General features: G+C 36.5%; 4 protein-coding genes and 1 long non-coding RNA gene across 7 annotated transcripts; 2 read left to right on the top strand and 3 right to left on the bottom strand.

Annotated features, from left to right (window-relative positions):
- Positions 1-3,290: 3,290 nt before the first annotated feature.
- Positions 3,291-3,925, bottom strand: LOC137583741 (uncharacterized). Of its 2 annotated transcripts, none has more exons than XR_011033441.1 (2): positions 3,733-3,925; positions 3,291-3,615 (listed from the first exon to the last, which is right to left on the bottom strand). It is a non-coding gene; the product is annotated as an uncharacterized lncRNA (long non-coding RNA). The 2 variants fall into 2 exon arrangements; XR_011033440.1 differs by having other exon boundaries at positions 3,755-3,925.
- A 200-nt stretch (positions 3,926-4,125) lies between these two features.
- Positions 4,126-4,398, bottom strand: Z600. Its single transcript, XM_068298866.1, has one exon. The coding sequence runs from the start codon at positions 4,396-4,398 to the stop codon at positions 4,126-4,128; it is 273 nt and encodes a 90-aa protein (XP_068154967.1).
- Positions 4,399-4,943: 545 nt separating this feature from the next.
- On the top strand, positions 4,944-7,789 carry LOC137583736 (MAPK regulated corepressor interacting protein 2). 2 transcript variants are annotated; one of them, XM_068298848.1, is made up of 4 exons: positions 4,944-5,417; positions 5,679-5,772; positions 6,813-6,931; positions 6,993-7,789. In XM_068298848.1, the coding sequence occupies exons 1-4, from the start codon at positions 5,366-5,368 to the stop codon at positions 7,253-7,255; spliced, it is 528 nt and encodes a 175-aa protein (XP_068154949.1). In that variant the 5' UTR covers positions 4,944-5,365; the 3' UTR covers positions 7,256-7,789. The 2 variants fall into 2 exon arrangements, with proteins under 2 accessions (XP_068154949.1, XP_068154950.1); XM_068298849.1 differs by lacking the exons at positions 4,944-5,417; positions 5,679-5,772 and adding an exon at positions 5,976-6,128.
- Positions 7,790-8,047: 258 nt separating this feature from the next.
- LOC137583731 (COMM domain-containing protein 4) lies at positions 8,048-19,311 on the top strand. The gene is made up of 4 exons (XM_068298842.1): positions 8,048-8,175; positions 18,228-18,368; positions 18,422-18,653; positions 18,709-19,311. The coding sequence occupies exons 1-4, from the start codon at positions 8,173-8,175 to the stop codon at positions 18,930-18,932; spliced, it is 600 nt and encodes a 199-aa protein (XP_068154943.1). The 5' UTR covers positions 8,048-8,172; the 3' UTR covers positions 18,933-19,311.
- Positions 11,468-12,488, bottom strand: Lk (Leucokinin). The gene has a single exon (XM_068298854.1). The coding sequence runs from the start codon at positions 12,122-12,124 to the stop codon at positions 11,588-11,590; it is 537 nt and encodes a 178-aa protein (XP_068154955.1). The 5' UTR covers positions 12,125-12,488; the 3' UTR covers positions 11,468-11,587.
- Positions 19,312-25,565: the final 6,254 nt, after the last annotated feature.

Here is a 25,565-nt window from a genome sequence, read left to right as displayed (position 1 = left end):
TATACATACTAAATTTGGTGACTTTAGCTTTGTTTGTTTTTGATAAAATCAGTTTTGTTTAATTTGCAGGGGCGGAAGTGGGCGTGGCAAAATTTTTAAATAGCCAGTTTCTGCGCGTCTATTAAACTAGTCTGCATACCAAATTTGATGTCTCTAGCTATTATACTTTTTAAGAAAAACAGTTTTATGTGATTCCTGGGGGCGTGGCAAAAAGTTTGAACAATTAGTTTCTGCACGCTAACTAAACGGGTATACAAACTAAATTTGATGTCTCTAGCTGTTACACTTTTTAAGAAAAATAGTTTTATGTGATTCCTGGGGGCGTTAGGGGGCGTGGCCGAAATTTCAATTAACTCTATATATGTATGTACATAATACACGAGTATACATACCAAATTTGGTGGCTCTATCTTTATAGTCTCCGAGATCTGCGTGTTCATACGGACGGACGGACAGACGGACATGGCTAGATCGACTCGGCTGTTCATCCTGATCAAGAATATATATACTTTATAGGGTCGCGGAAGCTTTCTTCTGCCTGTTACATACATTTTGGCGACTTTAATATACCATTTCACCCTATGGGTGTATGGTATAAAAATATCCAAGTTATGCAAATAAACATTTTTCCATAAAGCCAGAGTTGGCCGTTGGCTGGTGGGGGCGCTAGGGTGCGCATATGGCTTGTATATACTGCAGGGGTTGTATATCTCGGATTCAGCCGAATCGGACCACTATATCATATAGCTCCCATACAAACCCCAAAGTCACGAACAGTGACTTTTCTCAACAACTTCGTTATTTTCTGCGCTATTATCGTGAAACTTAATATTAGAGAGATTATTACGCCTATAAACTACTGTGCCAAATTTGATCAAGATCGGGTGACTATATCATACAGCTCTCATAGGAACGATCGGTCGAAAACAGTGACTTTTGTAATTAACTTCGTTACTTTTAACGCGATTGCCTTCAAATAAAACATTTGTTAGTAAAATATATCTGTTAATGACTGTGCCAAATTTGATCAAGATCGGATGGCTATATCATACAGCTCCCATAGGAACGATCGGTGGACCACAGTGACTATGATCAATATCTTCGTTATTTCCTATGATTGTAAAACGTTCTTCCACATTGATGGCTAATAGGTAAGGAAAGAGTTACCAAAAAAGTTGCAAGGGTATACAAACTTTGACGCGGTCGAAGTTAGCCCCGGCCCTCTGGTTTTAACTTGGCATTGTGTTTAATAATTGGTTTCAACAACTTGGTTGATTAGGAGAAATTACAAAATAACTGAATAAGAGTGCAGCATGAAAGAGTGCGAGATACAGAATTAGAAGGAGATAGAAAACCCGCCTTCAGACTTTCCTATTTTTATGCAGAGGGGTAAATGTTTGTGACGCAGAGATCGTTATGTTTTTAAGGTGGAAAGGACATATGCACCTAATTTACCCCAAAATCGGAAAATATAAACAAACGTTCATCATTACACTTGGTTGTAGCTCTAACGTTAATTGTTATGACTGACTAGAATTCGTTTTTTCTCGGAAGGGAATTTTTTTCAACAGGTTTACACATCTTAAAACATAAGGAGTTTTTTCGAAGCTTTTGTATATTGTATGTTTCTAATTACAGAAGTTTTAATGGCAGCCTAACTTTTTCGAAAGTCTTTGATCTGACTTATTGTTAGACAACATCAGACAAGGAGTCCAAATGTACATACATATGTATGTACATACAGGTAGGTATGTCTTAAAGTCCAATCATTATTTTGTTTTCAACTTAAAATAATAATTTTTTTATTAGCGTCAGAATCGGAGTGGATGTAGCAATGTCCGTCTGTCCATCTGTCTGTCTCTTCGTCCGTGCAACTTAACATTGCGATCTATAACTTTAAAACTACTGGAATGAATGTTGATGTGGACGCTTTTTTTGCTGTCTAATTTAGAACAAGATTTACAAATTGTCGGAACAGACCGAAAAAGTGGCTGTAGAAACCATGGATCGAAAAGCCTACTTTTTTGCGAAGTATGTACATACATATATCTGTAGAAACATAGAAATCTTAAAAAATTATATTTCAAAAACAAAACTTATTGAAGGAAATTTATAAAAAGAATTGTAAATTAAAATACCTTTGGCCCCATATAAAAGGAACACCTGTAATGCACATAAATGCAAACAAAACAATAAAGTAAGTAAGTCGTTTTGCCGACTTAAGTATAAAATGCATCAGTAAAAGAAATATATTTTTAATTTATAATAACAAATGCATTTATGTATTAATAAAAACCAGAGGGCCGGGGCTAACTTCGACCGCGTCAAAGTTTGTATACCCTTGCAACTTTTTTGGAAACTCTTTCTTTGCCTATGTATTAGACATCAATGTGGAAGAACGTTTTATCTAAAAAGGCTTATGTTTGCGATAGAATGGCCTACAATCATAGGAAATAACGAAGATATTGATCATAGTCACTGTTTTCCACCGATCGTTCCTATGGGAGCTATATGATATAGTCACCCGATCTTTACCAAATTTGGCACAGTCATTAACATATATATTAGATTAAGAAATGTTTAATTTGAAATCAATCCCGTTAAAAGTAACGAAGTTATTTACAAAAGTCACTGTTTTCGACCGATCGGCCCTATGGGAGCTATATGATATAGCCATCCGATCTTGATCAAATTTGGCACAGTCATTAAAAGATATATTTAACTAACAAATGTTTTATTTGAAAGCAATCGCGTTAAAAGTAACGAAGTTATTCACAAAAGCCACTGTTTTCGACCGATCGTTCCTATGGGAGCTGTATGATATAGTCACCCGATCTTGATCAAATTTGGCACAGTCGTTTATGAGCGTAATAAACTCTCTAATATTACGTTTCACGATAATAGCATAGAAAATAACGAAGTTATTGAGAAAAGTCAATGTTCGTGACTTTGGGGTTTGTATGGGAGCTATATGATATAGTGGTCCGATCCGGCTGAATCCGAGATATGCAGTATATAGTACAAGCCTACGTGCAATTTCAGCTCTGTAGCTCTTACGGTCTAGGAGGAGTTTGCGTTGATCCAGACGGACGGACGGACGGACATGGCTATTTGAACTCGTCTCGTCGTGCTGATCAAGAATATATATACTTTGTATGGTCGGAGACGCTTCGTTCTATGCGTTGCACAGTTCTGACCAAAATTAATATACCCTTTTTGCAAGGGTATACAAATTAATGTTCATTTCGTATTGGCGGAAAAAGGGTCTACGTTATTGATTGGAAATGCGATTTTCAAGATAAGAATGTTAATTTTAGTCTCAGTTTTCCAGATAAGAATATTTACTTTAAGAGAAAGGAACTTCACGACATCTTTTGCTATACAGTGTTCCTGTTTTACCATACAACCAAAATCCGTTTATTTGTGGTCCATGAAAAAATGCTGTCACACAATGCGATTCATCTTCGTCTGACGTATGTATGTATGTACATACTATGTTGATACATATGTATGTACATTTGAACATGTTTTAGATTATTTGTATTTTTTCAGCATCAGTACCAAATTTTAAAATTTTATCATTCAGATAGAAACCCATTGACTTTCATGCTGCATCTGTAACATTGTAAAAATATATCATCAAAATCAATCAATCAAAATTTAAATAGCAATTCTAGTGTACAAGGCAAACGTTACATAGAAAACTCTCTACATCCATGGATAAATACATACATATGTATGTACATTTATTCACCTAAAAGGCGGGCATAGTTCTATCGAATCTGGTTCAATCAAATCTGTATGAAATCGAAACATCGCCAAACTAAATCACTTCACCAAAATATTGTGGTTGGTTGATCTAACATGTTATGTATTATACGCATGTTATTTTAAAATTTTTGACAAAACATCACGAATTAGAAGAACATCTGATCTGATAAGTGTGACCATTTGTTTGGTGTGGCCAAATTCATCATGAAATGATCTGTGTACAGAAATCAATTCGAGTCAAATAAAGAAAAAGGGGGCCAAATTCAAATTTCGATTAATTTTTATTTATTTATGTACGATTTTAAATCTACAGAAACTTATTCATAAAATAATAATATAAAAAAAAAAAAAAAATTAGAAATTTAGCGATTTTCGCGCTTTCACAAATTGTTCATTTGCCTCATAGTTGTAAATTCGGTTCAGTTTATTTTTGCGTCGCTTTTTCAGCTGGGTGAGAAATGTGCCAGGACCTCCACTAGTTGGGGTAGCTGGTACCAATTTGCTGTTTTTGTTGTCCATTGAGTAGCAATTTCTTTCCATTTTTTGCTGGTTCTTTGGAGTCTCCACAATTTTTAAACTATTCAGGCGCTGAAGAATTTGACTAGTTTCAGAACTGAAGCTGGACATTTTTTGATATAGGATGTTGGACTTCTGTTTGGCTACTGATTTTCTCTTTTCCACTGCACAACATTTATAAGAAAATTTTGCCACAATTATTTTATGACCTGGTAATAAAGTCTGATGCAAATTGTCAACCATCTGTCGTTTATTGCACTACCTGCTAGGTAATTTAAAAATTTTCTCGAAGAAAGTTGCAACTAATCCATTTTAAATGCGCGGCGGTTGTACAAACCCGCAGGAGCTGCGTTAATTGCCACGTTTACACAGATCTTTAAATTCTGATTTAATGCTCTGAAATTAGTTGGGCTTTCCGACATTTACATATGTATATATGTACATATAAGTACACACATTGCAAAATCATCGAAATGGGTAATGCTGATTAAAAATATATTTTTGGTCTTTTGATTTACTGAATTGGTTCACACTGCGATTTACATCATGTATTTGTAAATGTGTAACATAGACAGGCGCAGTTCACAACTTGTGAACGCATAAACTATCTAACATTTGGTTAGCAGGCTGCCTGGCATGAGTGAGGTGCACTGGCAGTGTGCGAGAGTGAGAGTGTTTTTGAGTCCCGACTGTGACATAGAACGTTACATTTGTTCCCAGAAAAAGAGGAGCATATTAGGAGCATTGCTGACACAACGACTCAATATATTGGACATAAATTCAAATTCTAACCAATTGACGACGAAAGAATAGATAAAACGACAATCAAATCAAAGTTAACTGTGCATTGTGTAACCTGCCGCAAAACTATGCGCCAAAGTGGTCAACCGAACATTGCGAGAGGAATGTCAACGTCTTTTAATTTCAAAGCGATCATATGATTTCCAGCAAACAAATACTGTGCACCAAAAAATCGAAAAATTAGGACCACTAAATCAAAAATAAAAAAACAAGTCTATTATTTTTGGAGACGCAGCAAGGAAACTTTGATTTGAACATTGGACTGAATTGGAAAACCATGTACACTATTAACAAGGGACCAAGCAAAATTGTTGCTAAAACACGTCGAGGTGAGCATAGTGTTAGCATTTTAATTTGTTTAAATTTTAAAGAAAAAATTAAATACAATAAGCCCTTGGAGATTCACATAGAGAGAGGAAATGTTATGTCACAACAAATGGGCAAAAGAGAACGAGCATGCACGTTCTGACGCTCTCTTACGCTCCCTCTCTCTCGCTGTCTCTCTTGAAACATTTGTTTTGCCGGCTTTTACGATATCTATGTACATATGTGACATTTTCGTCATCTGATTTTCCAATTACATTTTCCAGGATTGGCGCAAAATTTTGAAAAATTTGAAAGCATCAAGGAGAGCAGCAAAAAAAACGCCTGTTTTGATTTAAACAGTCCTGAGGAGCACAACAAGTAAGAGAGACAAAAAAAGAAAAAATCGAGAAAAAACAAACGACTTCTTATGCAAACAACAGACAGCACACACACACACACACACTCATAGGGATGGTAGTCTTATCTGGTCATTAATTCATATCCGACCCTATCTAGCACTTTCATGCTAATTGCGTAGACTACACGTGGGTCAAGCCACGGTTATCGGTTCAGATTTTGGTGGCCTCCTCATAGAAAGACATTGACTACGCCGCCGCCGTCGACGGCACCACTAAATGACTTTTCCGCGCCACCACTGTGACGTAACAGCAGCAATGCGGATGTGAGATGAGTTCGAGCAGAACAGACATTAGGACTTTTACAGGGTACAAAGGGTACATTTGATTTCTAGAGTGAGCATTTAATATTACACAATCTTTGCCAGAGATTTAATTTGCAGATGCTCAAAAGTCCGAGATAACGTTAATGCCAGATGCAGATAGCACCAGTGATAAGAGGGCACATTGAAATTTATAACATTTAATTTATATTCCTAAGTTCATAAATCTTTCATCTTTGATAGAAAATTGGGGACAATGATGACAGACCATTTTTAAACACAAGATAAAGTTATACTAAGAATATTTTGAAATAGACAATTTAATATGTATTTGGCCTTATGTCAATAGTTTAGCATAGCAACTAAAAAAATTATAGTCATTGAAAATAAATTTTCTGGCATTTGTAGCAAGTTTAAGACTATGTACATATGTACATACATATGTACGAATGTATATACAAGAAGCTATGTATACTGGCCTTTCGTTTAGTATCTTTGTAACCGGCATCTACTGTACAGACATACTAACATATGTATGTATGTATGTACATGCATATCCACAGTCTCCGTACAGCTCTTTAAGTGATTTATTTTTGTGGTAACACATGTGATCCATGCCTTTGTTTGCATAATCAAGAACATATATTTGTTCATTGTCATGGTTTTATTTATATATACATATATGAACATACATACATACATACATTTGTATAATGAATGTAAATTTTTTTTTTTGCAGTATACCTCGTCCAGTTTTCCAGCAAAGTTTCGCTTCAAAGCGTATAACTCCCACAAAATTGATTGAAGATGAAGTGATTACACCTCAGCATGAGGAAATCATTCGCTATATAAACGATTGTGAGTAAAAGAAGCACGATAAATTTAACAGCATTCATTTTAAAATGTATAAACATTTCAGCCTGGAACATATTGGTTGCACAAAATCCGTACGATTTGTCATCATCCAGTGGTACAGATAAGCCCTCAGAGAAACTTATGGCCGATGCCAACAATAATAATGCTAGCAATCCAGTGGACAGCATTATAGCAAATACACCGGTTGCCACATCCGCGGCAGTATGGGTAGAGCCACCTAGCCCGGCGTTAAATGATTTTAAGCCGTTCGATTTGGAGACATGGTGGGGTAGGCGCTTGTTTCACAACATCACCAAGAGCCTCTAAACAATTGGGGATCACTCTACTCCTCGTTTTATATCTCTCTCGCTCCTGGTAACTTCTAGTTAACCCCGCGTGCTTCCTTTTCTACTTTCGACTGCAAACAGTGCAAAACAAAGAAAGAGAATGACAAACAAAAACAACTGAACTATAGATATAATTTAACCGATACCCCAGGCATGTGGCTTTAGTTATTCAATTAGTCGCTAAGCAGAAATATCATGTATTGTTTTTTATTTTTATTTTATTACCATTTTTTTTTCAATCAACGACTATTCATTGAACCCTAATCAAATACATTAGCGTACATTTTAAGAAAATGTTAGAGTCATTGTAAATAAGAGGACATTTTTGTTAGTCGATGTTATATATATATTGTGTATATATTAAGGCAAGACGATAAAATTACAAACGTGTTAGAATTGGTAGATTTAATTCTAGTTCACACATAGCATCGCATAATGTTAATTATTCACACGTTTTTATCATACAATGTTTAGCGTATAAAATAAAAAAACAAAATGGGAGCTTGCAATGTAATAGATTTTTTATGAAATTAATTAAAAAGTACATTTCTTTTGTATTTCCATTTATTGGACTTTTAACACTTAACCAATTTGCCAAAACCGCTGGTCGAACTTAGGGCAAATTTAAAATCACCATTTGTTGGCCGGACAATTCAAAATCAAATGTCCCGCGAATGTTGACATTGAAAAAGTGTTGAAAAACACAAAGTTTTGGTGGCGCCACCTTGATTAAATTTTCGCCTGAAAAATTATCGATATCAATACAAGTTAACAAACGTGGAGAATGGTGTTGTGAAACAAAATGGGATAACAACTAGAAAAAAAACAAACAAATTTATTAATGTAAAAAAAATTGTACAAGTTAAGGCGCCTCGTGGTAGTAGTAGAAACTGCAAAATGGTATGTTTAATATTTGTGCATGTTTTTTCGTTCGTGCGAACACTTCGCAAACATCCGGCTGAATAAAAGTTATAAAAATGGTGCAAAAATAATGATTTATGGATAAGGAGGAGGGGATAGCGGGTAGCCTTCAGCTGTTGGTACGCTCATCATTAGCGTTTAGACTTTTATCAAGGATGCCCAAAGAAATTTACAAAACCAACTAATTTAGACAGTTATTAGACTTATTAAATTAGTAAAATAAATGTACAGATTATACTACAAATATGTTTCAAAGTTTTTATACCCTTGCAAATAGGGTATATAAATTTTGGTCAGAAGTGTGCAACGCAAAGAAGGAAGCTTTTCCGACCATATAAGGTATATGTACATACATATATATTCTTGATCAGCACGACGAGGCGAGTTCGAATAGCCATGACCGTCCGTCTGTCAGCGCAAACTCCTCCTAGACCTTAAGAGCTACAGAATTGAAATTTTTGCATGTACATACATATGTAGGCTTGAATATGCGGCACAGGTTGTTTATCTCGGATTCAGCCGCATAGTACCACTATATCATATAGCTCCCATACAAACGTCAAAGTCACGAACAGTGACTTCGTTATTTTTATACCATACAACCATAGGGTGAAATGGTATATTAAAGTCGCTAAAATGTATGTAACAGGCAGAAGGAAGCTTCTCCGACCCTATAAAGTATATATATTATTGATCAGGATGAACAGCCGAGTCGATCTAGCCATGTCCGTCTGTCCGTCCGCCCGTCTGTATGAACACGCAGATCTCGGAAGCTATAAGAGCTAGAGCCACCAAATTCGGTACATATACTCGTGTAGTATGTAAATGTGTAGAGTTAATTGGAATTTTGGCCACGCCCCCTTACGCCCCCAGGAATCACATAAAACTATTTTTCTTAAAAAGTATAACAGCAAGAGACATCGAATTTGGTTTATATACCCGTTTAGTTAGCGCGCAGAAAATAATTGTTTAAATATTTTGCCACGCCCCCTTACGCCACTAGGAATTTACATAACACTGATTTCCTTAAAAACTATGATAACTAGCGACATTATATTTGGTATGCAGACTAGCTTAATAGACGCGCAGATATTGGCTATTTAAAAATTTTGCCACGCCCACTTCCGCCCCTGAAAATTAAAGAAAACTGATTTTATCAAAAACTAACAAAGCTAACGTCACCATATTTAGTATGTACACTGCCTTAGTATGCGCGCAGAGTACACATCATTTTATATTCTACCACGCCCACTTCCGCCTCCATAATGTAGAAAAAACCTCCTCCTGTAGTTTTTTGACTATCGCATTCAAAGTCGGCAGCCTAATTAATCTTATTTATTTCTACCAAACTACCAAATTTTATTGAAATCGGACTAGAAACATGCAAAATTTGCGTATGAACGTATTTTACTACGCAGTCCATAAGGCCAGGATTGGCCGTTGGCTAGTGGCGGCTCTAGAGTGCTCGTGTGTTTGTAAAGTGAGCGAGATAGCACATAGTACGAAGCATGTAAAAACAATTTAATACATTTGGTTTTCAAAATTTGAAATATTTGTTTCACCTGGTGTATGGTATACCCAAGTCGGCGAGTCGACTTACTTTATTTGAGCCATTGTCGGGAAATTTAATATACATAAGTGAGATTATTACACCTTTAGACGACTATGTCAAATTTCATCAAGATCGGGTGACTATATCATATAGCTCCCATAGAAACGATCCGTCGAAAATAGCGACTTTTGTCAATAACTTCGTTACTTTCGACGCGATTGCTTAGTTTCAGTTGTCAGTTTTACGTATCTGTTAATGACTGTGCCAAATTTGATCAAGATCGGGCGACTACATCATATAGTTCCGATAGGAACGATCGGTGGAAAACAGTGACTTTTCTCAATTTGTTAATAACAAATATACTTGCAAGGGTATACAAACTTTGACGCGGTCAAAGTTAGCATCAGCCCTCTGGGTTTCCATTCGACTAACAATGGGATATATGAATATACACTCATGAACAAAAAAATAGATGTGAGCCTTTAGGTTTTGACAAATGTCCATTTAAAAAATATAATACAAGTTCTACGATCATAAAACTGATTCTCATAGATTCTTAATACTTTCATGAAGTAAAATAAGTAAGTCCCAAGTATAACAAAAGCAGTTAAAAAATGTCGGCTATTTCAGTCGGTTCACCCAAAAAACGTCCTGGACATAACAATAGGTGTGATTTAGACACAATGAAAAAAAAAAAAAAACAGAGGGCCGGGACTAACTTCGACCGCGTCAAAGTTTGTATACCCTAGCAACCGTTTTAGTAACTCTTTCCTTACCTATTAGCCATCAATGTGGAAGAACGTTTTACAATCATAGGAAATAACGAAGATATTGATCATAGTTACTGTGGTCCACCGATCGTTCCTATGGGAGCTGTATGATATAGTCACCCGATCTTTATCAAATTCGGCACTGTCATTAACAGATATATTAAATTAAGAAATGTTTTATTTGAAAGCAATCGCGTTAAAAGTAACGAAGTTATTTACAAAAGTCACTGTTTTCGACCGATCGTTCCTATAGGAGCTATATGATATAGTCATCCGATCTTGATCAGATTTGGCACAGTGATCAACAGTTATACTAATGCGACTTTGTCATTTATATGGGAGCTCTATGATATAGTGGTCCTATCCGGCCGAATCCGAGATATATAACCTGTGCCGCATATTCAAGCCTACATGCGGATTTAGTTCTGTAGCTCCAGCGGCGTTTGCGTTTATCTAAGCGGACGGATGCACATGGCTATTTAAACTCGTCTCGTTGTGTTGCACAGGGATACTCCAACTCCTTCATCTATTTTGTGTATATCAATACGTGATGTAGTGGTCCGATCATAAAGATCATAGCTTTCTAAATGGAGGCGTGAAGTTGATTTGTACCGACGGACAGATGGACAGACGGATATGGCTAGATCGACCCAGATTTTCATGTTGACCAAGAATAAACAAACCCATTATGGGGTTGGAATGGGTCGTCTCCTTCTCTGCGTTACAAATATCTGACAAATTTTATAGTATCCTCTGTAAGGGTATAAAAATGATTATTTTTTGATTTTTTATACGATAATACATATATAACAATTAATACCCTTTGCACTTTTTAACAAACAGCAAAGACATCAATTACGGACACCATTTCGTCCAGGTATGTGTAAGTGTGAGTTTACACGTCAAAGTCTATGTAGAGAAAAGACTGAAATGCACGTTTGGTGGAGCGTTGCATTTTTTGTATTATTATTCTTTATTTAGACAATTAATATGATATATAATTAACACGACTTGATTTTGGCGTTTCATACATTTTCGGAAAGGACCGTTTCACTGAACGAACAACACTTTAATAGTAACTGTGTTCTAATCCAGCACCAACAGCTACCCCCTGCCCTGCGCCATCTGTTTGTAGAAAAAGCAGTGGCTCGGGAGATCTTTTACCACCCCATGAATGAAATCGCTGCTTCTTGCCCAGTACAACAGAATTTCTTTTCTCGTCCCGCTGCAATTGGGACTTGATGCGACAACGTTCGATGACTGCATCCCGAATTATGGCAGCGAATTCCACGTCATTGAACTGGGCCATAAGCAGCTTAAAGAAGGCCCAAATCTCACCTCTCTGCGATGTGGGTGGCGGGGCATAGTGCCTAAAAATCCAACTATCGGCAAGAGGTCCTTCTTCCCCATTCACTGGCCTCGAATTGTATGCATCGCAGACGTCTTCAAAACTGAGTATGGCCTGTAGAATGAATTTCCTATATTTGGTCAATTGAAGTTCACAAGTGCCCAGCTGGTCCTGATCCGAGCTAAGACGTGTGGTGGGCGTGGCATACAAATGCCTCGAGAGACACACTAAAAGCAGCAATCGCCAAATGCTGAACATGTTCCTGATAATCCGCTTGGCCAACTGATGAAACAATTGCCCTATACAGTCACTTATATAGCTAAGTCGCTACACCCACTCGGATGCTTTCTCTTTCAGTTATCCAGGTTCTCTTTCTCTATCACTCTGCAAGTGTTGGCTGTTGACAGCACAATTTTTGAAGTCCATAAAATAATTATAAAACGTTTGTCGTTCACATTTTCCACGTCGTTGCACACGGCGTTGCTAAATAAATACTCGTATTAATAAGCGAAGCATGTCCTTAGTCCTTTTGCAACAAGTGTCATAAATTTTCACTGCCGTTCGTGGGTACGTTCGTCTTTTTTCACGCTTGGAGTATATTTATTAATCCTTTCCACATAGAGAGATAAACGTGACTCTGGACTCTAGTGGGACTGCTTGCTGCCTTTTATACGGATCTTTGTGTAGTATACGTGAGCATGGCGGCAAGAACGCTCATTAGTTTGTGGGCTGGCGTTTACGCCCCTCCAAAGTCAGTCAGTCACTTGGGACAAATTGCTCGCTGATTAGCAAGCAAGCGTATGAAATTAATCATATGCAAATATTGCTAACTCTCTCCTTTTTTCCTTTTTTTGTAGCGTCTTTCTGTGTCGCAATTGGTTGGCTAGCTCTTTAATTTACTCAAAAACGTGATGAACAGAAAGGCGAGTGGGTGACATGGCGATTTGTGGTGGCTTGGCTCTCACTGTATCTAGCAAATTGCTTGAGGTTTAGCATAAATATTCATTCGGTATGCTGCTTTGTATTGCTGAAAAAGCGATGGCACAAATTGCAGATCTTTGTACAATTGCACACTTTTCCTTTTATTAAAAATCATATACAGCATATACGTATATGTAGCATATACACATGTCGTAACGCACAGGATTACCTAGAGTTGATTATGAAAATATACCACATTCATCTCTAAACCAAGGATCTTCAAATGCAGAGATATATAACAGTAATCTTTAAATATAGTACATATACAAATATTCTTCATCAGCATCAACTGCCGAATCGACCGAACCATGTCCGATTGTCCGCCGTTGATGTTGATGTTGGGCTAATGCCCAATTAATAATTAATATCAATAAATTAATAAAATTAATATTTTAACACAGAAAGTCTCGTTCCATTAAAAAGTTTTGGTGAATTGTTACTTCACTGAAGTATAAAAGATGCGAAAGCAAAATTGGTCCAAAAAAAATTCGAAAATTCAACCGGAAAATGTTCTGCGTGGTCTTCATGTGTAGCACTATCCAACTATTATCATTTCCATTTATGTATATTAATAGTAGTCGTTTTACCAATATATTGAGCTAATCGCAGACGATGCTATGAATATCGATCATCACCGCGTATGGTCTTAGCAATTAATTTTCTTTGAAAGCGCTTTGAACATTTACAGTCGATCCTTCATGATGGATTTCAATTAATTTCATAACGACACGGTATACATATTTTTCGTGAAAAATGGTGCATCTAAACTTGCAATCATATCTGGTGTTGTCTTTCGAACCGATCATATTAAAATGTGGGCGTTCAGCAAGTCTCTTTCTTGCATATTTATTGTATACATACATATAACTCCAAATTCGCGGAACTTGACAATCTGATCCATAAACTTTTTCAATTTTTGATGGACGTGTCAATCTCAGTAAATAATCAATCATACACATTTGCTCATTTTGGTTTCAAGTAAATGTGATAAACAAATCTGGACGGCTCTAATGACGATCAAATGACATGGCATCTGGTGCATAACCGTAAATTTATGGTACATAAAGATCGTAATATCGTCAAACGTCTATGTTTGCAGATCACTCAACATTTCTCTTCTGTTATCATTACCAATTAAATATATTTGCAATCACTGATGGTAAACAAAGACCCAGTACTATGTCTGTATGTATGTCTGTCCTAGAATCTGTAAAGTGTTTGACCAGTCTGAATTTTTGATCGTAATCGTAAACTACCGTTTTTTTCCTTTACTGCACTTGGAATCGGAAAACAAGAGCAACATTGATATATAATTGGCACCCTCGTAGACAAATCATGGTCTACCCTTACAGAGGGTATTATAAAATTGGTTAGATGTTTGTAACGCTGAGAAAGAAACGTTGGCCATATCGATTCAGCTTCTCGTTTATCAAGGGTATAATGAATGGGGGAATAACGGTTTAAAAAGGGCCAGAGTGAAACCTTAAATGTTTTAAATTGATTTACAGAAAGAGTTTAAAACATGTACAAAATTTATTGCAAGGACTGCAAGGGTATATAAACATCGCCACAGCCGAAGTTAGCTTTTTGAAATATTAAAGTTGTGAAAATACATTTCAGATGTGTAATTTTCCGTTTACGATAGCTTAGGCCCTTTTTATACCCTTGCAGAGGGGATTCGAAAATTGGTCAGATGCTTGTAACGCAGAGAAGGAGGTTTTCGACCCCATAAAGTATATATGTATGTATGTATGTATATTCTTGATCAGCATGATATAGGCATGTCCGTCTGTCCGTCCGTCCGTCGGTGCAAATCAACTGCACATTTCCACTTGCTCTCAATCACCAAAGCATCAGAACACACACACGCACATATATGCAACGCTACATAAACTACATACATACATATATGGGAATGCTTGCCAATCGCGGCAAACATGTGAAAAGGGATAGGAAAGAAGAACAACATAGAACAGAAATGATACTTGGAAGGTTTTTTCTGGGCGTTGATAAATTGAGTTACAGAAAGAGTTTTTAACATGTCACCAGGGGGGCGTCAAAGGTTTTATACCCTTGCAACTTTTTTGTTTCTCTTTCCTTACCTATAGCCGTTTAAGTGGAAAAACGTTTTATTTAAAAAGGCGAATATTTGCGAAAGAACGGCCTACAATCTTAGGATAGAAAATAACTAAGATATTGATCAAAGTCACTCTCCTCCACCGTTCCTATGAGAGCTATATGATATGACTATCCGATCTTGATCAAATTTGGCACAGTGATCAACAGTTATAATAATTATATTTATATATCGTATATACTATACTAGTTATATAAATTTGTATAACAATGGCTTACAAAATATCGAAGTTATTGAGAAAAGTCATTGTTCGCGACTTTGCCATTTATATGGGAGCTCTATGATATAGTGGTCTAATCCGGCTGAGTTGGCCATATACAACCTCTGCAGTATATGCAAGCCTTCATCCAAAATTTTAATTCTGTAGCTCTTACGGTCTAGGGGGTCGGAAACGCCTCCTTCTGTGCGTTACAAACATCTGACCAATTTTATAATACCCTCTGAAAGGGTATAAAAAACATTGATGTCCAACCCAGTCGAACCCTAAAGGCTTCACTCTACTAAAGTTTAGTTTATTGCCCGAATAGCGTTGCAAAAATCAAATTTCTTCTTGATCGCTTTTGGCAAAATTGATATTTGCAATCGGTACGGAATACTTCAGAGATTATGTGTCAAAAAAATGGGTTGAGATTCATGGGTGCTAGAGACGCAAAAAGTTGAGACATTTAAAAGAAATGGGAATAAATGATAATTGTTACAAAGAGTCGCAACTTTAAAACTGAATATTGGACGATTTCAAAAATCGATCTTGGATTTTTTGGTTTATCTGAAAAGTATGTTCTTTATTAATAGCATGTCTCATAAATTTTAATAATTACTTAAATCGTTATTGAACTAGAAGCGTTTAGAAAATACACTAAATATTGGCGTTTTTTAAACTTTGGTTCCCCCTTTTACCTTTATTTAGTGCAAATCAGAACTACGATCATGGAATTTCCTCCATGCCTTGCAAAATCAAGGGGATGGAATTTACTTTGAAGCTTGGATAGTCACTTCCCCGGCCAGGATAAATAAAAACGGATAACACACATTGTGAGGACTTACATAGAAAGAAGTAGGTAATATGCACAAACTGAATTCTTATGGAAAGGACACAAATAGAGGACACAATAGAGTATCAGTGTTTAAATTGGAGAGCTATCCGAAAAAGCGTAGGAATGAAAAAAAACAAGGACTGCAAATGGTTCAAATACACCAATACAATGAAAACTTTTTTATTATGCTGGCGGCCTCCTTATCTTGAAAATCGCATTTCCAATCAATAACATTAATTTGTATACCCTTGCAAAAAGGGTATATTAATTTTGGTCAGAAGTGTGCAACGCATAGAACGAAGCATCTCCGACCATACAAAGTATATATATTCTTGATCAGCACGACGAGAGGAGTTCAAATAGCCATGTCCGTCCGTCCGTCCGTCCGTCTGGATCAACGCAAACTCCTCCTAGACCGTAAGAGCTACAGAGCTGAAATTTTGCACCTAGGCTTGTATATACTGCAGGCGTTGTATATCTCGGATTCAGCCGGATCGGACCACTATATCATATAGCTCCCATACAAACCCCAAAGTCACGAACATTGACTTTTCTCAATAACTTCGTTACTTTCTGCGCTATTATCGTGAAACTTAATATTATTACGACTATAAACGACTGTGCCAAATTTGATCAAGATCGGATGACTATATCATATTGCTCCCATAGAAACGATCGGTCGAAAACAGTGACTATAATCAATATCTTCGTTATTTCCTATGATTGTAGGCCATTCTTTCGCAAACATAAGCCTTTTTAGATAAAACGTTCTTCCACATTGATGGCTAATAGGTAAGGATAGAGTTACCAAAAAAGTTGCAAGGGTATACAAACTTTGAAGCGGTCGAAGTTAGCCCCGGCCCTTTGGTTTTCTTTTAGTTTTTCGAAATTATGTTTAAATGTTTATTTAAAACATAAAAAACGTTATATAGTCATTTAAAACAATACAAAATTTAATTTGGGATAAAAAAGAAACGGGTTTCATTCAAATTTTCGAGGAAAAACATGCTGAATATTACAGCATGAATATTATCATATTGCTCTACCGGTTTAGAAGCTATGATTTTTGCAACATAAAATGCCAAAAGGTCCCACTGTGCGGCGTCGGCCACTTGACATCCTGCCGTTGTGATCTTTTTTCTTGAACATGTTAAGAGACACAAAAGTATTAAAACTAATATTAAATTTAGTGATAATTTACAGGTCTCAAACATTGATTTTGTTATTAACTACATACATACAATGCGCGTCATCAGCATAGCACACTTATTTACACACTGTATTTAATAGTTTTCGGTAATTTATTTCAAAACTAAAAGAGGTAAAATTACAATTATAGTTTATCTGCCGTGGGCTATAAGTAGCTCAAAAATCAAAATTTATCCCGATAGATCTTAAGATGGCGGCGTGAAGTTGATTTGCAACCGGAATTGGCGGGAAAGCTGACGAAACATACATATGTTGTCTTCAAGGCTTCACAGCTGTGCGAATTTTGAAAAAAAGTCGAAGCGATTAATATTTTTGGCCTTGAAAACAACTACATCTTTTGGTAAATGTTTACTATTACTACTCGGGCCCGAAACGCCCTTAAACTACATAATTTTGGTATCAAACGAAAGAGAAAAATGGTAAATGTTTACTATTACTACTCGGGCCCAAAACGCCCTTAAACTACATAATTTTGGTATCAAACGAAAGAGAAAAATTCCACGAGCACGACCTCAGGTGCGCCTTGGCGATTTATTTCGTAGTTTTTGACTAATTAACAAAAGAAAATTAATATTTTTAGCGGGACTATAGCTAAAAGTAGCTTTTTCCGGCTAAAAAAAGCTGTTCAATTTTGAGATGGTGTTGCCAAATGCTGAATTTTGGATACTCGAATACGCGGGCTTTTTGAATCTTTTGTTCGCACTATTCTCAACAAACGAAAATATTGTTGAGTTTACAATATTTCTTGATTTTATAGAACAAATATAGCTTACAATACAATATTCGGCTGCCAGAGCAGCGAAATATTCCTCGACTTTAGAAATTAGATTAAAATATTTGGCTACCAAGGCGGCCAAACAGCGCGCCAAATAAAAAATAGCGTTTGACAACACTGAAATCTAGCTTTACCCGATTTTTCCACTTTTAAACACTGAAATCTCGAGTAGTAATATTAAACATTTACCATAATCATTTATTCATATTTTTTTTATTCTTACAGAAATTCCGTTTCTGTGGCGAAGGCGATTGCCCCGATTGGGTTTTAGCCGAAATTATATCAACGCTGTCCCATTTAACTATAGAAAACCTGGAGCAGTTAACAGATCTAGTGGCGAAACGCATCTGCGGAAAACCATTTGAGGTAGGTGTAACAGAGATGATTTAGATTTACAATAATGGTTTAATTCTTTATAGGAATCGAAAATCAAATCACTGACTTCCTCGTTAACAAATGAGGGTAAAACTGCCGTGGCCTGTATACACTTTTTGCTGACCAATGCGGCACGGTATAATTGCACTGAAAACATATTTGGGGAAGAAATACAACAATTGGGGCTTCCTAAAGATCATGCCGGAGCCATGTGTCAAGTCCTTAAGGAACATTCGTCTGCTATAAGACAGCAATTAATAAAAAAGTCCTTCAAAAGTGAGTATTCTATTCGTTAAATGGAATTGAGATCGAATAAATTTCTTTATTTTAGTTAATGAACTTGAGAGTATAAGGGACGTGACCTCTCCAGACGGAACGCCACCAAATTGTGCAACTTTGGAACTAAAAATCTCGCAAGAATTGGTTGATGATTTACCACAAGATACAACTCACGTTGTCAATATTGAACTATCGCACCTAAAAGCTCTCCTGGCAGAGTTGAAAACGGCTAAGGCTATTATGGAGAAGTATGAAAATAAGGAACCACCAACCTAGATCCTCCAAAATATATCAACAATAGACCAAATGTACAAACATTGTGTTGACAATAACATTCCGTCAATTTCGATACTGATATGCCCGAATTATCCAAAGAATGCTTTAATACTTTAACTGAACGATGCAAACCTCGCAATTTTTGGGATGGGAACTTTTTGAAAAAGATTTCTGTTTTAACATTTTAAAATATTGTCTTAATGCTTAATCTCCAATTGGGTATCCGTATAAAACTTGATAATTTTGTAGTATGATTGTAATATTCTTTACTCCACCTCTGATGAACATATAACCGTATCAATGTAATTAGTGCGAAAGTTTTAAATGGTCATATTTGGTTACTTCTCAAAGACAATTAAATTAATATCATTAATAAAAACTAATTGTAGAAGTAAAATTTTCTCAAATGGCGTTGTTTAAAAGGCATATGCATACTAATGTATGTATTTAAACAACGCCAGAGTTAATGTATGTATATTAAGATTAACTCTTTGGAACCAATGCAATTATTATTTGTAACACATTCCTTTTTGGGTAAATTACTGTTTGAATTCAATCTTAAGCTAAAAGGCTATAAGTGCAAGCCTGGGGGCCTTCCCGTAATTGTCTACCTTATGTCATCAAATTTGGCACACTTAAACTTGATATTAATATCCAGCAACATGCCAAATTACCGATTTATTCAAATTCAAATCAAAATGAAGTAAGTCGTCTCGCCGACTTTGACATAACATGCACCAGGCGTAGCTGTTTCTGGCTAAATACGCGGGCCAGAGCAGCCGAATATTGTATTCTGAACTATATTTGTTCCATAAAATCAAGAAATATTGTAAACTCAACAATATTTTCGCTTCTTGAGAATAGTGCGAACAAAAGATTTAAAAAGCCCGCGTATTCGCGTATCCAAAATTTGGCATCTGGCAACACTATCCCAACAATTTGACAGTTTTGTTAGCCGGAAGAAGCTACTTTTAGCTATAATCCCGCTAAAAACGTAAATATAAATATTTACCTCGAACAGAAATTAGAAATGTTTACATTATTCAGCTTTAAAGTGACCAGATTTCGCATCAGCTTGGGCATAATTCTAACTGAGAACAGACACACTGTTTACGCTTACAACTCTATCACTCTAGTAGGCTGTGACAAGAATTTTTGACTAAATTGTCGCTTCACTTCTCAGAAATTTCATTAGGTGTTTGCCTTCGATGAGGCAACATCTAATCACATCATTCTTTTTTAATTTTTTTTTTTTTTTTGGAAGCCTTACAATGTTTTAACCGGAAATGTGTTTGAATGGTGCTATGAAGCCAAATTAACCAAATTAACTCCTTAATAATTTTGGACCATAACTTTGGTCTATTTTCTAAGCCTTTTGTTAGTGAGCAGACCGTAACGAAAAAAACGGTTTCTGGTAGTATGTCCATGTAAGGGGTCCGCCGTTCATTTTCGTCTCTGGGTTCCATTTCGATTTCTAATTGTGATTCGACGGGGCGCGGTCTGGCCTTTATGTCGCAGCCTCCCATACCGCATGCTTCCACCATGGCTCCATCAGACGAGCTGCTCTGATTCAAAAACCTTTTTGAACCTATTTTCAATTACGATTTTAGATGGGCAACGTTCCTGAAATGCTGAAAGTTGCAAAAAAAAAAAAAATCCTCCAGCAGTTTGCAATAATCTTTCGCACATTCTGAAGAAGAAACGACCAAAACAAATGGCCTGGTTTCTGGTAGTATGTCCATGTAAGGGGGCCGCTGTTCATTTTCCTCTCTGGGTTCCATTTCGATTTCTAATTGTGATTCGACGGGGCGCGGTCTGGCCTTATGTCGCACACTCCCATACCGCATGCTTCCACCACGGCTCCATTCGACGAGCTGCTCTGATTCAAAAACCTTTTTGAACCTATTTTCAATTTCGATCAACGTTAATTTACAGTATAAATAATTATAAGATAATAAAATCTTATTTCGGGTTTGAATGTATATAAATATAAAATAGACAGTCATGGTCGATAATAATACTCAAGCAGTTTTGTACCTTGGGCAATACGACCGAGCCGTTGAGAGGTGTAGAAATACAGAAAGAGGAACAGCCTGGTATCCTTATGTTGCGCAGATTACATCCATCACCCACTCCATGGTGTTTTCATCTGCTGCTGGAACTTATATCCTTCCATTATATTCCAGAACGGGAGTTACAATTTTGAACTCTGGACAGCCGACGTTTCTGTAGTCTTCCAAACTTATAGAAAATGAAGCAAGTAAGTCGACTCGTCGACTTGGGTATACCATAGACCAGGTGAAACAAATATTTCAAATTTCGAAAACCAAATGTTTGTCTATCAAATTGTTTTTACATGTCTTGTACTATGTGCTATCTCGCTCACTCGGCCAACGGCCAATTCTGGCCTTGTGGACCGCTTAGTAAAATACGTTCATACTCATATTTTGCATGTTTCAAGTCCGATTTCAATAAAATTTTGATAGAAATAGATAAGAATAATTAGTCTGCCGAATGCGATAGTCAAAAAAATACAGGAGGAAATCGGTTTTTTCTAAATTATGGAGGCGGAAGTGGGCGTGGCAAAATGTGAAAATATATAAATTCTCCGCGCATACCATGCCAGTATACATACTAAATTTGGTGACTTTAGCTTTGTTAGTTTTTGATAAAATCAGTTCTGTTTAATTTGCGGGGGCGGAAGTGGGCGTGGCAAAATGTTTAAAAGCCATTATCTGCGCGTCTATTAAGCTAGTCTACATACCAAATTTAATGTCGGTAGCTATCATAGTTTTTAAGGAAATCAGTTTTATGTAAATTCCGGGGGCAGAAGGGGGCGTGGCAAAAAGTTTAAACAATTAATTTCTGCGCGCTAACTAAACGAGCATATAAACCAAATTTGATGTCTCTATCTGTTATACTTTTTAAGAAAAACCGTTTTATGTGATTCCTGGAGGCGTAAGGGGGCGTGGCCGAAATTCCAATTAACTCTATATACTTACATTCTCCACGAGTATACATACCAAATTTGGTGGCTCTAGCTCTTATAGTCTCCGAGATCTGCGTGTTCATACGGACGGACGGACGGACGGACAGACGGACATGGCTAGATCGACTCGGCTGTTGATCCTGATCAAGAATATATATACTTTATAGGGTCGGAGAAGCTTCCTTCTGCCTGTTACATACATTTTGGCGACTTTAATATACCATTTCACCCTATGGGTGTATGGTATAATTACTTCAGAAGACAACAGAAGTGCAGTACCATTGCTTGCTTCTTTGATGATCGTCTTCTGAACTAAACGCACTATATTGTTTTGGCCCGTTCCGCAGGCATTTTCCAGGGACATATTAAGTTTTTCCTTACCTTTTGCTCTCCAAGGATCATTATCTATATTCGTCTTACGATCTATGGTTAGTCCAGATTTGTCCAGCGATTCGTTGTTCGAGTCCGAATTCTGTCCAAGTCCTGACGAGCCGCTGCTGACCGGCGACGCCTCTTTTGCCTTTTTCAAGTACAGCAATTTGCATTATACTCCTGGCTCCTTTCTGGAGAACTTGTCACCGTGTAAAAGCTTAGTAAAAAGTGAGAAACACTGATTCTAGGACTTTGCATTTGATACGCTAATCATTGCAAATAAATATGTTCTCAAATTACATGAAATATTGAAATTTAATAATTTTTTTATAAGAAGCAAAAAGCTAAAGGACGATAAAATGTTTGCTCTTGGTTGATATATCGGCGGAAATGCCCATGTTCAAATCAAAGCAAAGGTCGCAAATAACTGTTAACCCTTTTATACCATGCACCCACAGGGTCAAGATGGGTTTGCGGGATCATCTGAACAAAAAAAAATTAAATTGTTTGGAAAATGCTAAAAGCTATCCGCTGGTAATGACGAATTCGCTCATTTATATGTATAATTTTATTTTTAAATATCATCAAAGCTAACTTCTGTTATGCCCTTGCAGTCCTTGGCAAAACCTTCAAAGTCCCTTTTCGCCTCATATCGAGCAATGACGTTACGTCCTTGAAGTAAGTAGGCTGGCGGTAGCAGAACCGATTTATATTGACTGTAAGTTACAGTGTTCTATTTATCTGACCTGATTGAAATTTTGGGGTCTGATGTTTAATATCCAAAACTATAACATTAGTAGTTTCATAGGGATTCTTCAACTCCTTCACCTACATATATGATGTAGTGGTCCGATCTCTTTTTTAAAAAGCCCCAAAAAAATGTTTATCCCGGTAGCTTTTAAGATGGCGGCGTGAAGTTGATTTGCAATCAGAATTGGCGGGAAAGCTGACGAAACATACATATGTTGTCTTCAAGGCTTCACAGCTGTGCGAATTTTGAAAAAAAGGCGAAGCGATTAATATTTTTGGCCTTTAGAATATATAATCTAAATATATCGATTGCAAAACGATTTTGACGCCAAGACTTTCGCCCACTGTGCACTGTGGGTTTATAATCAAACTCTTGAAAACAACTACATCTTTTTATTTTACTATTATGATTTTCAGTATCGAGATCAAGAATGAGGGCCTAGTTAGCAGTGTTAATAATCACTTTCAATGTACCGTGTATGTACATACATACATACATATGTTCTCCGCAATGTGTATTTATCCCATAAAATGCGTATTGATTATTAGAGCTAGTTAGCTACCAAATTATATGTAGACTAATGTAGTTGTTAAACAGGAAATCGTTATTTTTAGATTTGAATTAAATTAGTTTCATTATCTAATACTGCCTCATTAGCTTTATTTGAAGCATCAGAAGACAACCTGTATATGTCCGTGCGACTGTCTGTTCGTTTGTGTGTCTATATGAATACTTTGATCTCGGAGGCTGTGAGACGAAGATCCGTAAGGATTACACTACTACTCGTTAATAATATTTAACGGTCGTGGGCTTGGGAATGAGGGACGTGACCTCTCCAGACGGAACGCCACCAAATTGTGCAACTTTGGAACTAAAAATCTCGCAAGAATTGGTTGATGATTTACCACAAGATACAACTCACGTTGTCAATATTGAACTATCGCACCTAAAAGCTCTCCTGGCAGAGTTGAAAACGGCTAAGGCTATTATGGAGAAGTATGAAAATAAGGACCAAATGTACAAACATTGTGTTGACAATAACATTCCGTCAATTTCGATACTGATATGCCCGAATTATCCAAAGAATGCTTTAATACTTTAACTGAACGATGCAAACCTCGCAATTTTTGGGATGGGAACTTTTTGAAAAAGATTTCTGTTTTAACATTTTAAAATATTGTCTTAATGCTTAATCTCCAATTGGGTATCCGTATAAAACTTGATAATTTTGTAGTATGATTGTAATATTCTTTACTCCACCTCTGATGAACATATAACCGTATCAATGTAATTAGTGCGAAAGTTTTAAATGGTCATATTTGGTTACTTCTCAAAGACAATTAAATTAATATCATTAATAAAAACTAATTGTAGAAGTAAAATTTTCTCAAATGGCGTTGTTTAAAAGGCATATGCATACTAATGTATGTATTTAAACAACGCCAGAGTTAATGTATGTATATTAAGATTAACTCTTTGGAACCAATGCAATTATTATTTGTAACACATTCCTTTTTGGGTAAATTACTGTTTGAATTCAATCTTAAGCTAAAAGGCTATAAGTGCAAGCCTGGGGGCCTTCCCGTAATTGTCTACCTTATGTCATCAAATTTGGCACACTTAAACTTGATATTAATATCCAGCAACATGCCAAATTACCGATTTATTCAAATTCAAATCAAAATGAAGTAAGTCGTCTCGCCGACTTTGACATAACATGCACCAGGCGTAGCTGTTTCTGGCTAAATACGCGGGCCAGAGCAGCCGAATATTGTATTCTGAACTATATTTGTTCCATAAAATCAAGAAATATTGTAAACTCAACAATATTTTCGCTTCTTGAGAATAGTGCGAACAAAAGATTTAAAAAAGCCCGCGTATTCGCGTATCCAAAATTTGGCATCTGGCAACACTATCCCAACAATTTGACAGTTTTGTTAGCCGGAAGAAGCTACTTTTAGCTATAATCCCGCTAAAAACGTAAATATAAATATTTACCTCGAACAGAAATTAGAAATGTTTACATTATTCAGCTTTAAAGTGACCAGATTTCGCATCAGCTTGGGCATAATTCTAACTGAGAACAGACACACTGTTTACGCTTACAACTCTATCACTCTAGTAGGCTGTGACAAGAATTTTTGACTAAATTGTCGCTTCACTTCTCAGAAATTTCATTAGGTGTTTGCCTTCGATGAGGCAACATCTAATCACATCATTCTTTTTTAATTTTTTTTTTTTTTTTGGAAGCCTTACAATGTTTTAACCGGAAATGTGTTTGAATGGTGCTATGAAGCCAAATTAACCAAATTAACTCCTTAATAATTTTGGACCATAACTTTGGTCTATTTTCTAAGCCTTTTGTTAGTGAGCAGACCGTAACGAAAAAAACGGTTTCTGGTAGTATGTCCATGTAAGGGGGCCGCCGTTCATTTTCGTCTCTGGGTTCCATTTCGATTTCTAATTGTGATTCGACGGGGCGCGGTCTGGCCTTTATGTCGCAGCCTCCCATACCGCATGC

Source organism: Drosophila tropicalis, unplaced genomic scaffold, assembly GCF_018151085.1.
Source record: "Drosophila tropicalis isolate 14030-0801.00 unplaced genomic scaffold, ASM1815108v1 contig_87, whole genome shotgun sequence".
Classification (NCBI taxonomy): domain Eukaryota; kingdom Metazoa; phylum Arthropoda; class Insecta; order Diptera; family Drosophilidae; genus Drosophila; species Drosophila tropicalis.
The sequence above is the reverse complement of the archived record's forward strand: the minus strand, read 5'-3'. Positions and strand labels throughout refer to the sequence as shown.

Excerpts from the sequence above, each read along its gene's own strand:
- Z600 (XM_068298866.1), bottom strand. The coding sequence starts at position 4,398 with ATGTCCAGCTTCAGTTCTGAAACTAGTCAAATTCTTCAGCGCCTGAAT.
- LOC137583736 (XM_068298848.1), top strand. The coding sequence starts at position 5,366 with ATGTACACTATTAACAAGGGACCAAGCAAAATTGTTGCTAAAACACGT. Across the intron at positions 5,418-5,678 it reads TGTTGCTAAAACACGTCGAG|GATTGGCGCAAAATTTTGAA; the intron begins GTGAGCATAGTG and ends TACATTTTCCAG. Across the intron at positions 6,932-6,992 it reads CATTCGCTATATAAACGATT|CCTGGAACATATTGGTTGCA; the intron begins GTGAGTAAAAGA and ends TAAACATTTCAG.
- LOC137583731 (XM_068298842.1), top strand. Across the intron at positions 18,369-18,421 it reads TCTGCGGAAAACCATTTGAG|GAATCGAAAATCAAATCACT; the intron begins GTAGGTGTAACA and ends AATTCTTTATAG. Across the intron at positions 18,654-18,708 it reads AATAAAAAAGTCCTTCAAAA|TTAATGAACTTGAGAGTATA; the intron begins GTGAGTATTCTA and ends TCTTTATTTTAG.
- Lk (XM_068298854.1), bottom strand. The coding sequence starts at position 12,124 with ATGTTCAGCATTTGGCGATTGCTGCTTTTAGTGTGTCTCTCGAGGCAT.